General features: G+C 31.9%; 1 protein-coding gene across 1 annotated transcript in view; it reads left to right on the top strand.

The window, feature by feature from the left end:
* The window catches only part of LOC143196327 (A disintegrin and metalloproteinase with thrombospondin motifs 12), a 55,974-nt gene extending 37,674 nt beyond the window's left edge, over positions 1-18,300 (top strand). Inside the window, exons 12-21 of the mRNA XM_076403993.1 lie at positions 4,110-4,234; positions 4,286-4,406; positions 7,226-7,358; positions 7,477-7,597; positions 11,624-11,720; positions 11,782-11,947; positions 15,206-15,342; positions 16,632-16,771; positions 16,891-17,095; positions 18,098-18,300. Of these exons, the coding sequence (XP_076260108.1) occupies positions 4,110-4,234; positions 4,286-4,406; positions 7,226-7,358; positions 7,477-7,597; positions 11,624-11,720; positions 11,782-11,947; positions 15,206-15,342; positions 16,632-16,771; positions 16,891-17,095; positions 18,098-18,270 (1,418 nt within the window). The 3' untranslated portion in view covers positions 18,271-18,300. The remainder of the gene's footprint in view (positions 1-4,109; positions 4,235-4,285; positions 4,407-7,225; positions 7,359-7,476; positions 7,598-11,623; positions 11,721-11,781; positions 11,948-15,205; positions 15,343-16,631; positions 16,772-16,890; positions 17,096-18,097) is intronic.
* The last annotated feature ends 1,427 nt before the right edge of the window (positions 18,301-19,727 follow it).

The following is a 19,727-nucleotide window of genomic DNA, read 5'->3' on the forward strand; positions in this document are numbered from 1 at the left end:
CAGTAGTTCGATCGCCTTAACCAATACATCCATCACGCCTGCCAATAAATGTAGAGAAATATAGGGGGAATTTTCTGAGATTAAGTCGGAATTGCCGCTGTATTCTTTTGATGTATATTTTTCCCTTATGAAATTACAGGTATTTACACAAGATCATAATTAAGAGCCATATTTAAATATTTTAATCCTGCTAGTTGGCTTAGCAATCGACCAGAATGGACTGAAATCGCTCCATTACGGAAATTTAATTTAAATTTGATTAATGGAAGATTAAATAACCGGTCAGGAAAGCGCTGCCTGATTTTTCCTGCTGATCTTCAAAGCGCCCGAGGCGCTACTGTAATCTTCGTTCTCGTATATTATGCAGGCGGCCGCTATCCAACTACATCGGATCGATGTGATAAATGAATACCCATTACCTACAGGACAATCTAGCGATATTGTCATTCTTATTTACGTTTAGTTAAAGCACTAATATTTTACCTCTATAATACGCATCTAATGGTTTAACATCCCATACATATTTTCATTTTTTATCAAATTTATTAGCAAAAGTAGCAGAATATACAATGAATTATATAAAATATTTTTGTTTGAGGGCATTTGTGGTTTAATGGTAAATTTATTTACTTTGTTTTATTTTAATATGTATCAATGTCCACGTTAAATATTGCTTATTTCCATGTGTTATATTGCTATGTTATATCATCTAATATATTTTTCACTTTAAAAGGACATTTAGTGTAAAAAATAGGTACAATATATATTAATCATATTTTTTCAGCATTTTGTACAACTTTTTCCTCTCATTCTGACAATTTGGTAATACTATGTCGAAAGAATGAAGTTGGTTTGGCAGCGATATATGTTAATTATTGATCAATTTTCGTACTTCTTCAACATTTAAAAACTGTGTGTCATCCAAGTTATCAAGTTGTAATCATACACAACTCTCCATTCAAACTACAATAGTGTATCTTTAACGACTCTTATCTGGCCGAGCATTGTCACGAAAGGGAATGACTTTGTACCTATTACTCTATAGTTGTTTTTTGAACAATACGTCGCCATTTTATCCAAATTACGTCGGTAAAGATCTGCAGTAAAACTTGCACTCGGCTTAACAGCTTGTATTTGACTACACCTTGCTGATTTCACAATATTCATAGCATATTCACACTGTTATCACACTGATCTCAGCTACTAAGAATTTTCTGAAAATATCTGATTTCGAATATCTAAAAATCCTTTGAGAGTTTGATTGATGCTGATTTTCGTCCAATAATAATTTATTGCATTTTTTTTGGTCTTCCATACCATTAATTTCGAAATAGACAATTGTAATATGACAGAGCAGTAACATAATAACTTTCTAAAAGTATTTGATAGAGCTGAGAAGGACAGTTTTTCAAATCAAACAAGAAAAGTAATCAATGCCAAAATTGCACTTGTGAAGGTTTCAAAATTCGTGTGTATAAAAATAAATTGAATAATTAAATAAATCGAAAAGAAATATTTAAATAATTTATATTGATACTTTGTATTTTTACTAATAAATATTGCCTATCAAAATACATGATAGTGATTACTTATTTTCATTTATTTTATTTTATACAAAACGGTTAACCAGGCATCCGACAGAGTTAATTTAAATTTTATTATGGGGGAATTATTGTCAATATTATTAAAAAAGTCGGTTAAGACTAATGTTGTTTGAGAAAACGCTAACCGGCTTTTTATTTGTGGCCTAAAACCAGGCGGTGGAATGAATGACGCATACCTGGTCGCGGAGACTTGCCCTACAGTGACAAGTTGGACCAGGTTATGTGGGACTGCTTCTAAGCTTAGCAATACACCAAAACCGCTTCACAGTGGACCATTGTGGGTCGCTACTGCTACTGTATTAAATTTGGGGATATGGCACCCGCCAGCCAGGCAGCCGTTATTGGGCACGAGGACCTGGCGAAAAAACATATGTGCTTTTTCCACTATTTATTTTATTCATATTTATTCATGCTTGTACACAACAGAGTAATCACACTTGAATTATTATATTATGTATGTATTTATCCAGGTTACTTTCATTCAATCCAATGATTCATCATCGTCGTTAATTACTTTATATAAATATTGATTAAGTTTATGATAATTAACGCGATAATGATATAACGCGGTCTATTGTTATTTGTGAAGGTGTGTTGACAGCCAAGGGGAAGGCTGCAGCGACGGATGAGGTCGTTTAAATCTGGAAAAGGGTAGGCTAGTGGCGACGCGGTGCTAAGCTCCCAACATGTCCATCAGCTCGCGAACAAGAGCATTTTCAAAAGACCTTGAGCTGAGTTGTTGTTTGTGGAAGGATAGAGATATGGAGTGCTTGATTTCTTGAGTGTCAGTTTCCCTGTGAATTATTTCTGACAAACCATGGAGCGATTAAAATTCTCCTGAGGAGCCTACTTTCAAAAACTTGAAGTCATTTCACCTCGTTGGGTATAACAAACTTCAAGTAGACATTAAACGCGTAAAGGAGTACGGACAGAATTAACATCCTGTATAATAAGCATTTAATGGAGATGCGAATTCGACTAGAAGGGCATATCAGAGAAGATGGCAAGTTTGCTATCCTCGAGACTTTCTGGATTGCTCTCTGGATTTGGGAATGCCAACCAAGCCGTCGAAATGGAGACCTACGCGAAGTTACGTGACGTTATCCAGCCATGGAATTGTCGATTTTAAGTTACGAGACGCGCAGTGCGTAACGCTTCTTTTGGAAAATAATAGCCTGGGGTTTCAGGGAGTTAATTTGCAATCTCCAGAAATTGAACCGCTTGATCGCCTGACCGAGCTGCTTCCATAAATGTTCTTGAATGGTAATCTCGGGCCTGCAGGCCGTGAAGAAAGGAGTGTCAAACCTGAAATAAAGAGGTTAAATAAAGCTGGTGTCAACGGGGAACCTTGAGGTACGCCAGCGTCGATTTGATTTCGACTGGAAATTGTTTTCCTGATCTTGACTTGGAAAAGTCTGTCCGATAGATAGGACTTGATGGGAGCGGTTTGGTCTTCTGGGAGGCATAACCGCACGCATTTGCGCAAACCGGCACTCTTTATAGAAAAATCTTTGATCAAACGAGAGGAGACTTTCCACAAATTGATTTAATTGATACTATTAAGAAGTTGATTACCAAAATAAATAACATTTATAAATGTCGTTGGATTATTTTTGAACAGAACATCCTTGACTTGTCTGACATAACATGATATTACTAAATGGCAACCAGGAGGTTGATTGTTTTTCATGCGCTCTCTGATATACATTGAAACAATTTCTATAAAAATATCTGCTCTTGGGGTTCACCATCATCAAATGACATTTTTATTATTTTGTGCGTTTGGGTATCTAAAAACCTATTTTTAAAATAATATTCAACGTAACATTTTTGCTGAATATTTTTAATTAATATTAAAAGGGACTTTAATTGTTTTCAACGAAAGCTGGTGAACCTTAATTAACTACTAATTTAATTTATATTGGTTTTGCAATTTAATACACATTCTAAGTCTTAGGTTCTACAAATATGAAAGAGAAACTTAATTACGATTACGAAATGAACCTGCCATTTAAATTAAAGGTGTTATCATTTTTTTATCAGAATAGTGTATTGTAACTTAATTGTAAGTCTAGTCTATTCAAAGTTTTTCTTGTAAATACGTCATCAAGATGTTTAATTTATTACCCGGCACAATTTGTAAATTTGTTTTAGAATCAGGAATATTTTTTTTTAGTTAAAAAGAGACAGAATGTTGTCTGATTAGGTTCGAACACGTAAATGAATGAGCCATGTCAAAGTCGTCCGATTGTCAGCCGTATGCAATATTCTTGAAAGCAATGATAGGTTATAACTCTAACATATAAATTATTGTGACTATATAATTAACTGTATATTTTAGACGTACTATAGTGTCAAAGCCAAACCGAACTAAAACTGTTGATGCGGTAATATTGCCACTTTTTGATGTCACAAATTTGAATGACGTATGTACAAAATAACTTTGAACAGACTATCTATATATTAGCAGGTTCTTTATACTATAATGTACTGTATATAATCTAGCAATGGTTTGTTCGTTGGTATGTAGCAATCCCGAAGCAGGTAGAGTAATACAGGAATCAGTAGCTAAAGATGGTACTCTGTGCAATCCTGGTAGTAAAGACATATGTATTCAAGGCGTGTGTACGGTAATATTTACTATATAAATCTTTCAAAATATAAGTATAAAAAAATTGTAGTCTGTTGGTTGTGATTATAAGTTAAATTCTGACGCAGTGGAAGACCGCTGTGGTATATGCAATGGCGATGGGACACAATGTAAATACATGGAGGGAACGTTCGAAAATGAAATAGGAGAAGGTAAGTAACAGGTCAATTAAAAAGTCCCCGGCCCACCATAATAAAACACATTTTTTGGTAAAATTAATTTTTTTTACTCAAAATAATTCCCTTCAAGGGTGATACACTGATTATAGCGACCCTCCAACTTTTCAATACCATTTTTGTAGTACGATTTGTCCTTTGCTTCAAAATGGGCCTCAGTTTCGAGGATCACCTCCCCGTTCGACGAAAATTTGTTCCCAGCGAGCATTCTTTTGAGATCTGAGCACAGGAAATAGTCGCTGGGGATCAGATCTGGAGAATACGGTGAATGAGGAAACAATTCGAAGCATAATTCATAGATTTTTGCTATCATTTTCACTGACTTGTTACACGATGCATTGTCTTGGTGAAGCAGCACTTTCTTTTTCTTCAAATGCGGCCGCTTTTCGGTGATTTTTTCTTTCAAACGGTTCAATAACGCTATAATAGTCACTGTTGATGGTCTTTCATTTTTCAAGGTAGTCAATGAAAATTATTCCATGCTCATCCCAAAATACAGACACCATATCGTTGCGTTTTCCAATGCTTTGGAGCGGGTTCATCGTGTGCAGTCCACTAGAATGATTTTCGATTGGAATTTGAAGTGAAATAATGGAGCCATGTTTCATCCATTGTTCCATATCGACGCAAAAACTCGAGTTTGTTACGCTTGATCATCTTCAAATACTGCTCCGAATCAACAACTTGCCGTTGTTTTTGGTCAAAAGTGAGCTCGCGCGGCATCCACTTTACACAGAGCTCTCTCATATCCAAATATTAGAAGATTCTATTCGATATGATGTACACGTTCAGTTGTACGTGTTGTTGATATCTTTAGAGTGTCTGCTATTTCATTCAATTTCAATTTACGGTCATTCAAAATTATGTTTTCGTCGATAACAACCTCTTTTGGGCGTCCACTGCGTTCACCGTCTTCGGTGCTCATTTCACCACATCTAAACTTAGCATACCAATCCTTGGTGGTTGATTTTCCTGGGCACTGTCCGGAGACTCGGCGTCAAGCTAAGTTTATACTTCAACTGTTTTTTTCGCTTCAAAAAGCAATATTTTATCAACACGTGAAATTCCTTTTTTAAGATTTTTTTTCACAATAACAAAAGTTGTTTCACTCAAAATGCTATAATTCACAAACTATTAATATATATATATATATATATATATATATATATATATATATATATATATATATATATATTTATATATATATATATATATATATATATATATATATATATATATATATATATATATATATATATATATATATATATATATATATATATATATATATATATATATATATATATATATATATATATATATATATATATATATATATATATATATATATATATATATATATATCAAATATTGCCAGTCAATTTCTTAATGTGTATCAAGTGTCTGATCCGGCCGGGATTTTTCTTCTCTTCTACAGTATTCTAAGGTCATTCTTTCTTTCCGTCATTGCTTTACAAATTCTCTTTACCTACCTAAGGTCCGCCATATGATGCAAGTACTGACCACCAACTTAATTGTGTTTTTTATATACAATAACTACTGAATCAATAATGGGATTTATTCTTATATGGCACACTCCTGATTCCTCTAATTTATTTCATTTCTGCTGCTTGAATCTTGTATTTCTCTCTCCCTGACAGTACCCACGCTTCGGAACCGAATATTGTACACTTCCATTTTCGTTTTTTTTATTTTACTTTTGTTAATGAATTTACTGTTCATGGCGGAGTACAGATTCATAGTTTTTCCAATTCTGGCTTTCATTTCCTTGTCCTTCTTCTATTGCCTTTAATTTCTTTACTCAGATCTTTAAATCCTTTTAATCTTCAATCTTCAATTTAGATATATATTTCTTCTGGCTTTTTCATGTTACTTCGTTTTTCTTTTATTCATTATTACGACACATTGTCTTGCTGTCATATTTAATATATTTAGATTTTCTGTACAAGGGCCGGGCTATCGTTTATCTATCAGTTATCTATATCTGGTCCTGCTTTTTCTATTTGACATTTTTTCATTACTACGCTCATTAATATTACAAGGATGGGTGGACTTGAACTTTGATTAGTTCATGCGTTTTGAGGGTGTTTTATTTCATGTTGTCTGCTATGACATCATTGATGTTTATACAATATTTTTCTTGAATATTTTTTTACATTTTTATTATTTACTCTTTTTTGTTCTTAGATAATATTGTATTTCTCTTCTTATCCTGATGGATGAGCAAATCAATGTGTACCTGAATATCTTTAGCGCTGTACTTTTTCCATTACTTGTTTTATTCATATTTATTCATAGATGTAAACAACAGAGTAATTCAACTTGAATTATTATATTATTTACTTATTTATCTCGATTACTTCCAATCAATCCATTGATTTTATCATCGTAGTTAAGTACATTATATAAATATCGTTTAAGTTTATGATAATTATCGCAGTCTATTGTTATTTGATTTATAATCGAAATGTGATAACATTAAACACCGTTGTAAAATAATTAATCTTTTCCATTTCATTTCTACTACTTGGTTCATAAACAAGACGCAGTAATCTAAAAAGTAAATAGCACAGTAAAAAACAATTGATTATTCTTAAAGCGTTCCCTTCTTTCTACTTACATATTTCGCAGTATAATAATGGCGGTAGTTAGTTATCTACCCTAAATTACCAGCAGCGAAAATTATCTGTAACTTGCTGACGTTCTCCTTATAACTAAAATCAATCAATAGGCATTTTATACTGTTTTTAATTAATATATAATTTTTTTCCAAGCAAACTCCGCTAAAACAATAACAACCATCCCAGCTGGTGCCAGAAAGATCAGGGTGGAGGAGAAAATCGACTCGCAAAATTGCATTGCCGTCGCTGATGTCAATCAGGAGCATTACTACCTGAATAAGGGAGGGTGAGCCACTGTCACAAAAGATATATGTCTGGCTGTCGTTTTCCGATTCCGTTATTTGACGGCCACTTTACCTTGCCGTGATTTAATTTTTCCACCTCTGCCGTTCGCTTGTACGCAGGAAAACGTCGACCGAAGGGGAGCACAAAATAGCTGGCAGCAAGGCTTTTTATCGGCGATTGGGCGATGATCAGGATCAGCTCATCATTAACGGACCAATTAAGGAGGATATCGTAATATTAGTAAGTAATGTTCGGTATGTGAAAGAACATGTAATTCACATTTGATTATAATTTTTTATTAAATTTACTCAATTTACGGTTGTTTTTAACCAAGTTCGAAAATGGAGGGGGCTTTATGTTCGGCTGTATATATATATATATATATATATATATATATATATATATATATATATATATATATATGAATGAATACCGATAAGGAAATGAAAACCAGAAGTGGAAAAACTATGAATCTGTAGTTCGCCATGAACAGCAAATTCATTAACAAAAATAAAAATAATAATAAGCGAAAATGGAAGTGTACAATATTCGGTTCCGAAGCGTGGGTACTGTCAGGGAGAGAGAAATACAAGATACAAGCAGCAGAAATGAAATAAATTAGAGGAATCAGGAGTGTGCCATATAAGAATAAACCCCATTATTGATTCAATAAGACAATTAAGTTGGTGGTCAGTATTTGCATCATATGCAGGACCTTAGGTAGGTAAAGAGAATTTGTAAAGCAATGACAGAAAGAAAGAATGACCTTAGAATGACCTTGAATATATATATATATATATATATATATATATATATATATATATACATATGTATATATATAATAACTAAATATATAATATAACATATATAATATGTCAATTCATCAGGTTCGCTGATTTCTGCGTTAATTACGGATCTATTTTTAAAAGGAGTGCACTTCCAAAGTGCACAAGTTCCAAATCAGGATCTGCTTTGGGGAATGGGGGGGGGATGGTTGTAATCGATCAAAGACACGTACAAAGTTTTCCCATATTTTGTATCCAAAATAATCAAATATTTGGGTATAATGTTATTACTGAGCTTATGGGATTACAACGATTATTGTACATATTTTATTTTAAAAATTTTTTTGTGTTAAAAATCCAAGTTGGATTATAATTTTAATGAGTTGAAATAATGAGATGAATGAAAACTAAGTAAGGGTTTCTGGGGTCGGTTCTATTTTTTGTTAAAATATTTTATTTCATTGATCGAATTGATGGTTGCTAGTTAAATGATTGTAAGGTGCGTTATTTTATACTAATTTATCTAAGTTTGAATATAATCATGACGTTTCATGTCACTTACGCATCTCATCTTAATGCAATCTTTCTGAATATGGAACTGAATTGAGAATGTGGGCAATTCAGTATATAAATCAGAGCACAGAAGGCATTTTACATATTAGGTGTTTATATGTATTCTAATCATTTTTTCATAGTAAATAAGCATTTATTGAGAAAAATTGTTATAATGTATATTATTCCAAATATTTGTCATTACTTTTTTTTTTAGTTTTCGCATCTTTTCGCAACATGGGGATTAATTTTCACACACCTCCATCATTTTGAAACTGTGTGCAATTTTGCATTGATTTGAGAAAATGGTCAGAAAAAAAAGGTCAGAAGTCTAAGTCTGCTGGGTACGATATATGCGACAAAAGGTCCCATTCAGGCTGAAACGGTTTATATTTTATTGCTCTTGCAATGTGAAGATGAGCATTATCATGCAAGAGGAAGGCTTTATGCTTGTTACTCAATATTGCTGGTGTTCTTTTGCAATAATACGTTGACTGATGTTGGCAAACATCTGCAGTAAGAGTTTTATTTGGTTTCCTTATACCTTATCAATTCTATCACATATGCAGAAATATTTTTGGCCGAAATATTAATGTATTCCTCTGTCAATTTATGTGCTAGCTGCTTTCTCTGGTTTTGGATCTGTCCAATCTCATATAAACATCTGGAAGTAGTAAACTAATCAACTGCCAAGCAGGTTGAATTTACTTTGAGGGTTATAGCTGGGTGTGTTCAATGAGTCAATCCATAATACATTACAAATAAATTGGTGTTTAGGAAATCATTTTACAAAACATCATTTTGTTTCGGCGCAAAACTCTGATCTTAATATAAACTTGTAAAGTAGAGATATTTAAGATAAAATTATAGAAGATTTTAGTACGTCGTTGTAAATTAATTCGTATATTTTTAGTATCATAGACTTCTGAAGATCAACGGTATTAAAAAGAAGAGAACTGAAACTGATACTTTAAACTGAGACTTAAAATATTTAAAATATTTAAAATGTGTAATTTGTAGGAGAGATGTTTTAGAAATATATCGCTATACCGATATACCGAAAAAACAATATCGATATTTCTTTGTAACGATTACGAAAAATATCCATCTATTACAAAAGATATATCGACATTTTTAGGAAATATCTAAATATTTTAAAATTGAGTACCAGAAGGAGCTAATCTTTAAAATTAAGTACCAACCATAAAGATAAATCGAAATGTTTTTCATGATGTTTATAGGCTATGTTAATTTTTTTTCCAAACGGATTAAAAGGCTATGGACCTATATCACTGCAACCAGTAATATCTAAGGTTTTTGAAAATCTCCTGTTGCAAAGAATAAAACCGATCATAGAGAGAAAAAACCCCAATACCAACACACTAGTTTAGGTTTATTAACAGGTATTCAACAATTGACCAGGTCCACAAAATAACAGATGTTATTGAAAAAGCATACGAAAGTAAAAGTGTATGCTCAATTATATTCTTAGATGTAGCACAAGCCTTCGAAAAGGTTTGGCATGAAGGCCTTGTTCATAAACTACAGAAAATGTTACCAAAATAACACACCGAACTACTAAAATCATACATTACAGCCAGAATGTTTAGTGTTAAACAAGAAGAAGCTAATTCTACAATAAAAGAAGCTAAAACAGGTGTACCAAAAGGAAGTGTACTGGAGCCAATGCTTTATTCACTCTACACTTGTGGTATACAACAAATGGAGAATATTACGATGGTTACATCTGCTGATGATACTGCGATTATAGCTATCAGATACAATCGTGAAGAAGTCATACGAAAATTAAACACAAGCTTGGAAAGTAAAAATTAACGAAAGTAAATCTATGCATTTGTGCACTTCACGCATAAGCAAACCCTACAACCACTAATAACATTAAATAATATTATAGTTCTATATAGCAACTACGTTAAATATCTTGGAATGAATCTTGATGCAAAACTTCGCTGGAAGGAACATATAAAGAAGAAAAGAACAGAACTGGAATTGAAATATAGGTTAATTGGGAGAAAAGCACAATTATCAATACATAATAAATTGCTATTAAATGAGAAAATACTGAAACCTATATACACATACGGAGTTCAATTATGGGAATTTTTTGCAAAGACTAACATAAAAAAAATACAAATTTTTCAGAACAAAGTCCTGAGAAGTATTGTGGGACCACCCAAATTCTACAGTGTTGACTACTTACAATGCGACCTTCAGATACCCACAGTCGGAATAATCAAGAGAATTGCAAGTGGGCATGAGTAAAGACTCCATTCTCATGATAAAATTTGAGTATTGCAACGTGTGGATACCATCAGAGCAGGACACAAACTCAAAAGAATCAAACCATAAGATCTTGTGTAGTGTTGTGTAGTGAGGTGCATGTAATAAAAAATACAGCAGTGACATGTATAAATATTATTTCATCAGAGACTGAGATAGGTCCGATGGGCCCTCCTGGATATACTTAGGATCGATAAAGCAATATATATGGATATATATTGCTTTATCGATATTTTTTCGTCATCCCTAACTATATTTTGTAAACCGGTACTAAAACAACCGTTACTATTTTCTCGATTTCTTTTTCGAAAATCAATTTTCTGTTTAATTTATTTTAATTGTGTTTGCTCTCGGAAAGCCATAAATCAGTTTAACCGTCGTGCCTTTAGAACCAATAAACGATCGAGTTGTTTCTTAACATGCGATCCAGTAACTCTCCACCTCTCGCTACTTCTTTTTATATCGTTTCCTGCTCCTTGCTGCAGTAACAAAATATTTCGATCGACTAAAAGATACAAGTAGAATCTCTACTTTGAGCCAAGATAAACCATTCCGTTTGATGCATCGTCTTCGGACGACGTCTGCAATGAGATCGCCATAAAATTAAGCACGTACGTTCCTTTTACAGTATTTATTTTATAAAAGCGAAAATCTGGGCGTCGACTACAGCTGGGTCGAGGGAGAGGTAGACTCAAGCTACGAGCCGAAATACAATTGGGAAATCGGTAAAGTATTAGTACAACGTGAAAGTGGGGAATCAGCAGTATACTTAGCATACTCTTGCAGGTGAATATGGTCCCTGTAATGTGCGTTGTGGCGGGGGAACTCAAGAGGCAGTATGGAGTTGTGTGGAAGAGAAGGCAGGAAAAGTAAGTCCGAATTTCTGTACCGGAATTGAGAAACCAGGAAGAAACGATATAAAAAATTGCAATGAGCAGCCATGTCAAACACGGTAAGAAAGTTTTATTTTCCTAAAAATATTGAGTGCTTCGGCTTAGAGTTAGTGTTATATGCAGAGAGAAGCATATAATGTGGAATAGTTATTTAAAAACACTTTTTTATTTCATACATATTTTTATTGCTAAATAACAATATAATTATTGCTAGATAACAATTATAATCTGACCAATACTTATTCAACGAGTAATATTATTCAGTACTAAATTACTAAACTCCCTTAAGTTTCATAATTTTGTTTACATTTTTTAAACTAATGTTAACTAATACTGTAGTCATGCTCTATTTTTGTGCCAAGACCATATTACATCAGTTCAAAAGCCTTAGTTTTTTTAAGTCGTGAATCCAGATCCACACGGCCGTGAATCCAGGACATTAACATGGTCAAGAGTTATTGTTAACGATTCGTCAGACGAAGATATACGAACCCTTTCCTGTATAAATTGTGAGAGAGGAATGGGCGGAGATAATCGCTTGGAGCAGTTAATTTTACATGTGCTTATATTTTCCAACGATAGTATAAGCGAGACGGGGATGTACATTTTCCTTCACGTAAAGTTTAGAAAAGAATAGAAAAAAAAATACTGAATACTATTAACATGCAGTTAATGATTGCATTTTAAATAAAGTAGAATTACTAGAATATTTAGTCGATCTGTAAAAAGGAATGGAATTTTTCTATGGAATGGAATAATACCCTACAAATGTTTTATCATATTTTAATATGTTAATTGCTATTTTTAAATAATATACTATAATAAATATAGACAATACAATAGAACTTAGACAAAACCTAAAAACTAAAGATGTACAATAACCATAAATACTAAATAAAAATTAAACATAAACTTAATCATAAAAAAACTAATCCATGACATAATTTAAAATGATCGCACAATAACTACTATAGCTTTTTTAAATACAGTAAATGCTTTATATATTATTGAACGGAAATATTTTTTTATAAAAATCTTGAGAGTAATGGAAATTTTATCTGTTATTGCCATAAAAGCAGTCAAAAGTATTTTAGTATTTATCATCCACAATTTAATTTTTTGCTCTTACATTAACAATATTGAAAAATATCATTCCAAAATGCTGCTAAAATCTTAATGTACAATATATTGTTATTTACAAGCAAACTAGCAAAAAAATCATAAAACTATATGTGTTACATATAAATATTTGTAAACATGATTAGGTACTACTAGTTTCATTCAAATGGTTTTTGAACCAAACCAATAAAGCCAAATATAGTAACTAAACAGTCGATAGCAAATTGTAACAAAATCAGTCAAACCGAATATAGCGACTGAAAACAATTGATGATGATCGAGTAAAGTCAATTACTAAATAGTCGATAGTCGTTTTCAGTCGATAGTTCCCAACGCTACTATTCACTATGTCTCAAGTACCGCGAAACACTAACAGTCCTGAAACCGCAGAATTATGTGCAGATTACTATTTTCATGACACAACACCATATTAGGATGTCATATATCTATATGGGCTTAAGAATGTGCTTACACACAATACTTTATTATATGTTGATGGAGCAAGATGTTGATATTCTTCCAAATATCCAATATATTCTTCTAAGTTAGTTAATTTTTCTTCATACAAACAGTCTTAAATATTTTACTCTGTTAGCATATGTCTCTTGAATATGATCTAATCTGATTGTGATATTCTGATTTCAGTATGGTGAACAAAAGTAGCTATTATACTATTTTGCAACTTAGGAATATCAAGGTAAACACTCAAATTTTAAAGGCACGCACAAAGTTTTCACATATTTTTTAGCTAAAATAATAAGAATTGTGGGTTAAGATCAGTTAGCTTCTTAAATACTAACTATAGCGTATGAGACCTTGTAAATATACTGTAGACAACTGCTCCTATGATGTAATGGTTAAAGAGTTTATCTCCTAAACGGAGGTCGCTGGTTCGATTCCCGGCGTTAACAATAACTTGAGCCCAGACTATACAAAAATAATAATGTAATTCTGTGATACAAAAAATTAAATTACCGACAAAATAAACCAAAATTAACATAACTGTTTGGGTTTGGCACTGACTTCAATTGTAGTCAGTTGGTAGTAGTTAAAATAATATTGTAAACGAGTATATAGGTTTAGGTAGGTATTAAGCTAAATTTGGTATATAGTAGAACATAAAATACATGAAATAGAGAGGTTAAATATTTTTTTAGTTATTTTCATTTAGTGATCACAACGTTTATTATGCACATAATTTATTTTAAAATGTTCTTTTGTGTTAAAAATAAAGTTTGATTCTATTTTATTCTTTTTATAATAATTTTTTGCTGCTATTTTTTTAAATATATTATTTAATACTAATTTATTGGTTGAAATACTACCACAAATATTTTTGTTATTACTGGAACTGAAATATTTGATTATGATTAGATAGTTTATAAATTCGTATGTATAATAAAGTTCAGAAATTAATAGTAGGATTAATTTTTGAGACTTTTTGATGATAGTATATATATCGGTATTGGTTAACTGATCCACAAATACTTAATGTTTTATAGGAAAATATTAATGAAAAACATTTTCAGTGTTTAAAATATTTTCGTCTGTTTCAAAACAAAATTATATATTGAAGCAGAAACAGTCAGTTCTCCAAATCCAAACTTTTAGAAAGCTCTAATTTGAAATTTGAGTATTTGCTGAATGTAACCGGAAATATTCATTTAGAATTCATTCATTATCATATAATGTATAAGATTAATAAAAAACTAATTCATTTTTTTCATAATTGATTGCTTCAAAGTCGCCTATCTCTAGAATATTTATAAAACAGGGCGATTGGAGCAGATTCAGTATGAACCGCTCCGACCTGGCTAAATAATTAATAGGACTCTCTACTATTGGACTAAAGCGACTGGAGCATGCGATTAAAAAAATGAATTGATCAAAAGGAAAGATATTTTCCATCACAATAACGCTAGATAACACGTCTTAAGTAAACAAGAAAAAAATGAGAAAGATTAGTTGGGAAGTCGTTATATTTCCACCATATAACCCGAAAGGACTATCCTTTTTCCCTGAGAATTGAAATATAATGGTTACCATTATAATAAAATTAATACTAAAACGAAATCACTTTTTCTCCAATCTTATGTTTTATTAACGATTTTTAAACATTATCTAAACTATCTTTTATTGCTATTGCCTCGATCTTACTCGAGTCAATACACTTGCAGAATTAACTGTATCTGTCGCAGGTGGAAAGTTGGCAAATGGGGTAAATGTAGAGCATGCAAGAACAAAAGTGGTGTTCGAGTACGACCCGTCGAATGTATCAGAGAAAGTCCGAAGATGAATGCAGATGACATTATAATTGAGGATTCTGACTGTGAAGGTATTAACAGGTGAATTGAAAAGTCCCCGGCCTAAAACATACTTTTTGGCAAAATTAGTTTCTTCTATTCAACATAATTAACTTCAAGGGTGATACACTGATTATAGCAACTCTCCAACTTTTCGATACTATTTTTGTAGTGCGATTTATCCTTTGTTTAAAAATAGGCCTCAGTTTTGGAGATCGCCTCTTCACTCGACGAAAATTTCTTTTTCTTCTTGAATCTTCCTTTTTCAAGGCAATCAATGAAAATTATTCCATGCGCATCCCAAAATACAGACGCCATAACCTTACCACACTTTGAAACGGTATCATCGTGTACAGTCCACTCGGGTGACTGTCGATTACATTTCGGAGTGAAATGATGTAGCCATGTTTCATCCATTGTCACATATCGATGCAAAAATTCGGGTTTATTACGCTTGATCGTCTTCAAACACTGCTCCGAATCATCAACTCGTCATTGTTTTTGGTAAAAAAATGGCTTTATCCTTATTGAAATGCGGTGGCGGAGGATATAAACTGTTATCAAAGATATTCTGCTTGCCTTCTAGAAGAGCATTAATGCAGATAATGAATAAGGCTCCTTTTTGCTGTTGGAGTAGTGACCTCTAATTTTGGTCGTTAGTTCAGAAACTTAACTGTATAGACCAAACTGCACTTGTCATATTTGATGCAATGTACCTCAATTTAGGTTGGTTGTTAATTTAGTTAATTCTAAAAAATAAAACAACAGAACCATTAATAGTGATATTATCTTATTTTGATGTTTGTTTTAGGGTTATTTTGAATATTAGAGAGAAGATAATATCAGTGGATAAAGTGTTTTGGGTAGAGGAGATTACATCAATGTCTTTATGGTCAAGAAAAATTAATGTAATTGTAATATATCAATAAAATATATTTATTTTTTATTTTTCCAGTAAAATTAAAATAATTTATCAAAAACATTTTTAAAATTCCCGCTATACATTTTTAAATTTCTCGCCGTAACTAACTGTCATACGGTGCATGCGTAGGCGCCCTCACACGGAGATTCCGAGCTTAACTTAGAACCAATTTTAACATAGTAGATGCGCTTCTAAGTTTCTTTATTCTATGTTCACAAACTAATGATCTGACAGCGGCCAAATTCATATATGCATCATTTAAGTATTAAGGCTAACTAAAAAACATATGGAATTATTTCTAGTATCGCTTTCTATCTGTCAGGCCGGTGACTTTTCAATTGACCTGTCATAATTGCTGTAGGTTTTGTTAATATTACAACTAAATTAATTTTCATTAAGGCAAGAAGCCCTCTAGTGTTGAGCTGTGTCAAGCCGATCATAGATGCAGTAGAAAGAGAAGAGTGTCTCATATTCCTGGAAGATTTCAAGATTCTGTTTGGTCACAGATGACTTTAGATTCAGTACCAAAAAGAGAAACGGTAATTTCATTACTAATATTTTGTTATATTCTTTGGTCAACGGCCGTTTAATATCAGTTTTATTAACATTAATCTAGTTCCCGGATAATGAAATTCTAACTTAAATGAAAATATTTCAGAACCATTCGTCGACGGAATCCTCGAATTCCACCACACCAAATTTAAAATTGGGAAAATTTGTGGTCGATAAGGTGCCCCTAAACAAACAGGTTTTATATATTTACGATCGGGAGGGGCAGAAACCCAATATGTCCGATGATGCTTTGGAAAATTTCGGCGATATAGAAGAGGATACTTTTGGAAAGACAACTCTTAAAATATCAGGTCAGTTAGGTCAAAGTTAGCAATAATTATTTATTGACTTAATTAGCTCTCTAATAATACTGACAAAGCTATTTCTTTTCGTTCGTTCTCCCGGTTAATTATTTTATGCGGCTTGATTTTTAATACCCTTGATTTTTGAAGCAAGGAACACTGACGTTTGTCTAATATTACTACAGTTATAATTTATTCATGTTCTACTCGAATAATAATAAACTATTGACAGTCAAATTACTCAAAAGTCAAATGATATCAAACTATTAGGTATATGACTTAATTTTTGCAGATTATTTATGTGAATTAATAATATTTATAAACAGAAATATTTTCTGGATCTTTCCTAGTTTTGAAATAGTCGGGTGTCGAATATAATACTAAGCTACAAATTCAAATAACATTTCAATATAGTATGTGTCACGGTCAAATTATTCAAAAGTCAATTTATGTGAAACTATTAGGTGTATGACTTAATTCTTTCAGTTTATTTATGTGAGCTAATAACATTTATAAACAGAAATACTTTCTCGATCTTTCCTAGTTTTGTCGAATAATCGAATGTCGAATATGATACCATATTACAAATTTAAATAACATCTCAAACCAAGTTAAACAACGCGTGTAATTAATGGTAAAATCGTCCCAGAATTGATAATTTAGATCTTAGTAACCTTAGGTATCTATATTTCCAAGTGTTTACATCAAGTAGAAATATTTCAATTTTGCAAATTGGTACCACATATTGACTGAAAATTTCTTAATTCATAGTAGGTACATTTCACTGATTATCTCATTACACAAACATTTCTAAGATTAGATTAGTCGTTGTCTATTTTTGAAGTCAACTAAATTTATTGCAAAATTTATGAAAAAAATGAGTTATAGATTTAATATATAATTTTAATGTATAGTTCAAACAAATCTGTTGAATGCTGTTATATATAAGATTGTTATAAATTTTTGATTTAATTGGATTTCCGTTAATTCTTATAATAAATTTTTTTAAAGGAAAATTTGTGGGTCAGTTACAACATCAGTACGAAAATCCCAATAATACTGGACAGTTTAACATAAAATGCCATAAAATAAAGCCAGATAAAACAAAAATAAACAAGAAGGTCAAAAATAAGGAAAAGAAGACCGGTAGGAGGTATTTGGGGAATAGACGTATTGAGAATTAGGAATATTCATTATTATAATAGCTATATTTATTGTTGATACTATTATATACAAGATATTTAATATATATATACATTTTAAATTAGCCTCCACCAAATTGTCAGTTTAAATATACGATAATCTTAGATTACCAAAATATAAGTATGAAAATCGATGGCGTGCCAGTAAAACTTTTTCCTTGTTCTAGTAATACTTTTCTCTGAATAACATTTTCATTCTTCTAATGATTTTGGAATATATTCGAATTAGTGTTCCACAATTATATTTCCACATTATTTTTCATTCTATTCATTACATTTATATTTTCAAAATAAACCTCGAAATTGATATAAAAATATTCAATGTTGATGTTGAACTAAACTGTCGTTAATAGGAGTAAGCGAAAATGTAAAGCAAGTACATGGACGTGCGGGATTTAACACTGTTTTAACTTCTTACGCACATGACTAAGTGGTCCAATGAGGTCCAGACTGGGTTAAGTTGACTTTAAGGGCTTACTCTGTATAAATATGTGATATTAAAAAGCCCTACAAGAAAGCATCTAACAGGGTAAAAGCACATGATCTTGATGGTTAATTGACGTCACATCTGTGAAAGATGATCTAAGATCACTTGGGATTTGTACGAGTGCAGGCCTAAATATCGATTTATTGGCTTCGATTTGATAGATATCTAAGGCCGAAATATTGTATATAGAAAGAAATTACTGTTTTGGGTGTTTCGGGACGCTTTTTTTGTTTACCGTCGGCAATACTTTCAGCCAGCCTAGCGAGTCTTTGATATGCAGAGTGCTTGTTTATCGAACTAACTGTTCAAATCAATGGTATTTACACTTCTCTACATAAAATAACAGTTTTCACTTAGAATTATTGGGTTATTCAGTGTATACTAGCATAGAATGCTCAATATTGTTACTCGACAATCATGAGTTATTAACTTTATTACTTGGTTTGAAGAGATCTGCTGTCGAAGCCTATGAAACTATTTTAGAAACTCATAGCGGGATCACAAAGAACGTTCAGGAGGATTAAAGACTCTCGTACTCGAACATTCAAATAACTCACAAATTGTTTTCAGACTTTTACATGCAGTAGGAAAGATCTAAAAGGAGAAAAATGGCTACCGTACGAAAGTCTACGTGTAATTCAGGAAGAATGATTTAGTGGCTCCAATTCTATAACAATCATATTACGGTAATTGCGGCTCTCATTTAGAATAGCAGTTCTAGTATACACCGACCTTATCCAAATATATTCATTTTAGCATTCCAAATACTCTTTAAATTACGAATTTTATAATTTATGACATTTATTTGATAAAAATATTTGTTATAAACCGAACTTAAACTTAAATTCTCATTTTCACATTTTTTTGGTCCTGAACAATCAAAACAACCAAAATTGATTTTAGTTTTACTCAATGAACATAAATTAGGGGTCCTACAGTAACCGCTCATCTT

The sequence above is a fragment of the Rhynchophorus ferrugineus genome, unplaced genomic scaffold (assembly GCF_030347505.1).
Source record: "Rhynchophorus ferrugineus isolate W39M unplaced genomic scaffold, kcgeb_rfMv2 rfM4, whole genome shotgun sequence".
NCBI classification, from domain to species: domain Eukaryota; kingdom Metazoa; phylum Arthropoda; class Insecta; order Coleoptera; family Curculionidae; genus Rhynchophorus; species Rhynchophorus ferrugineus.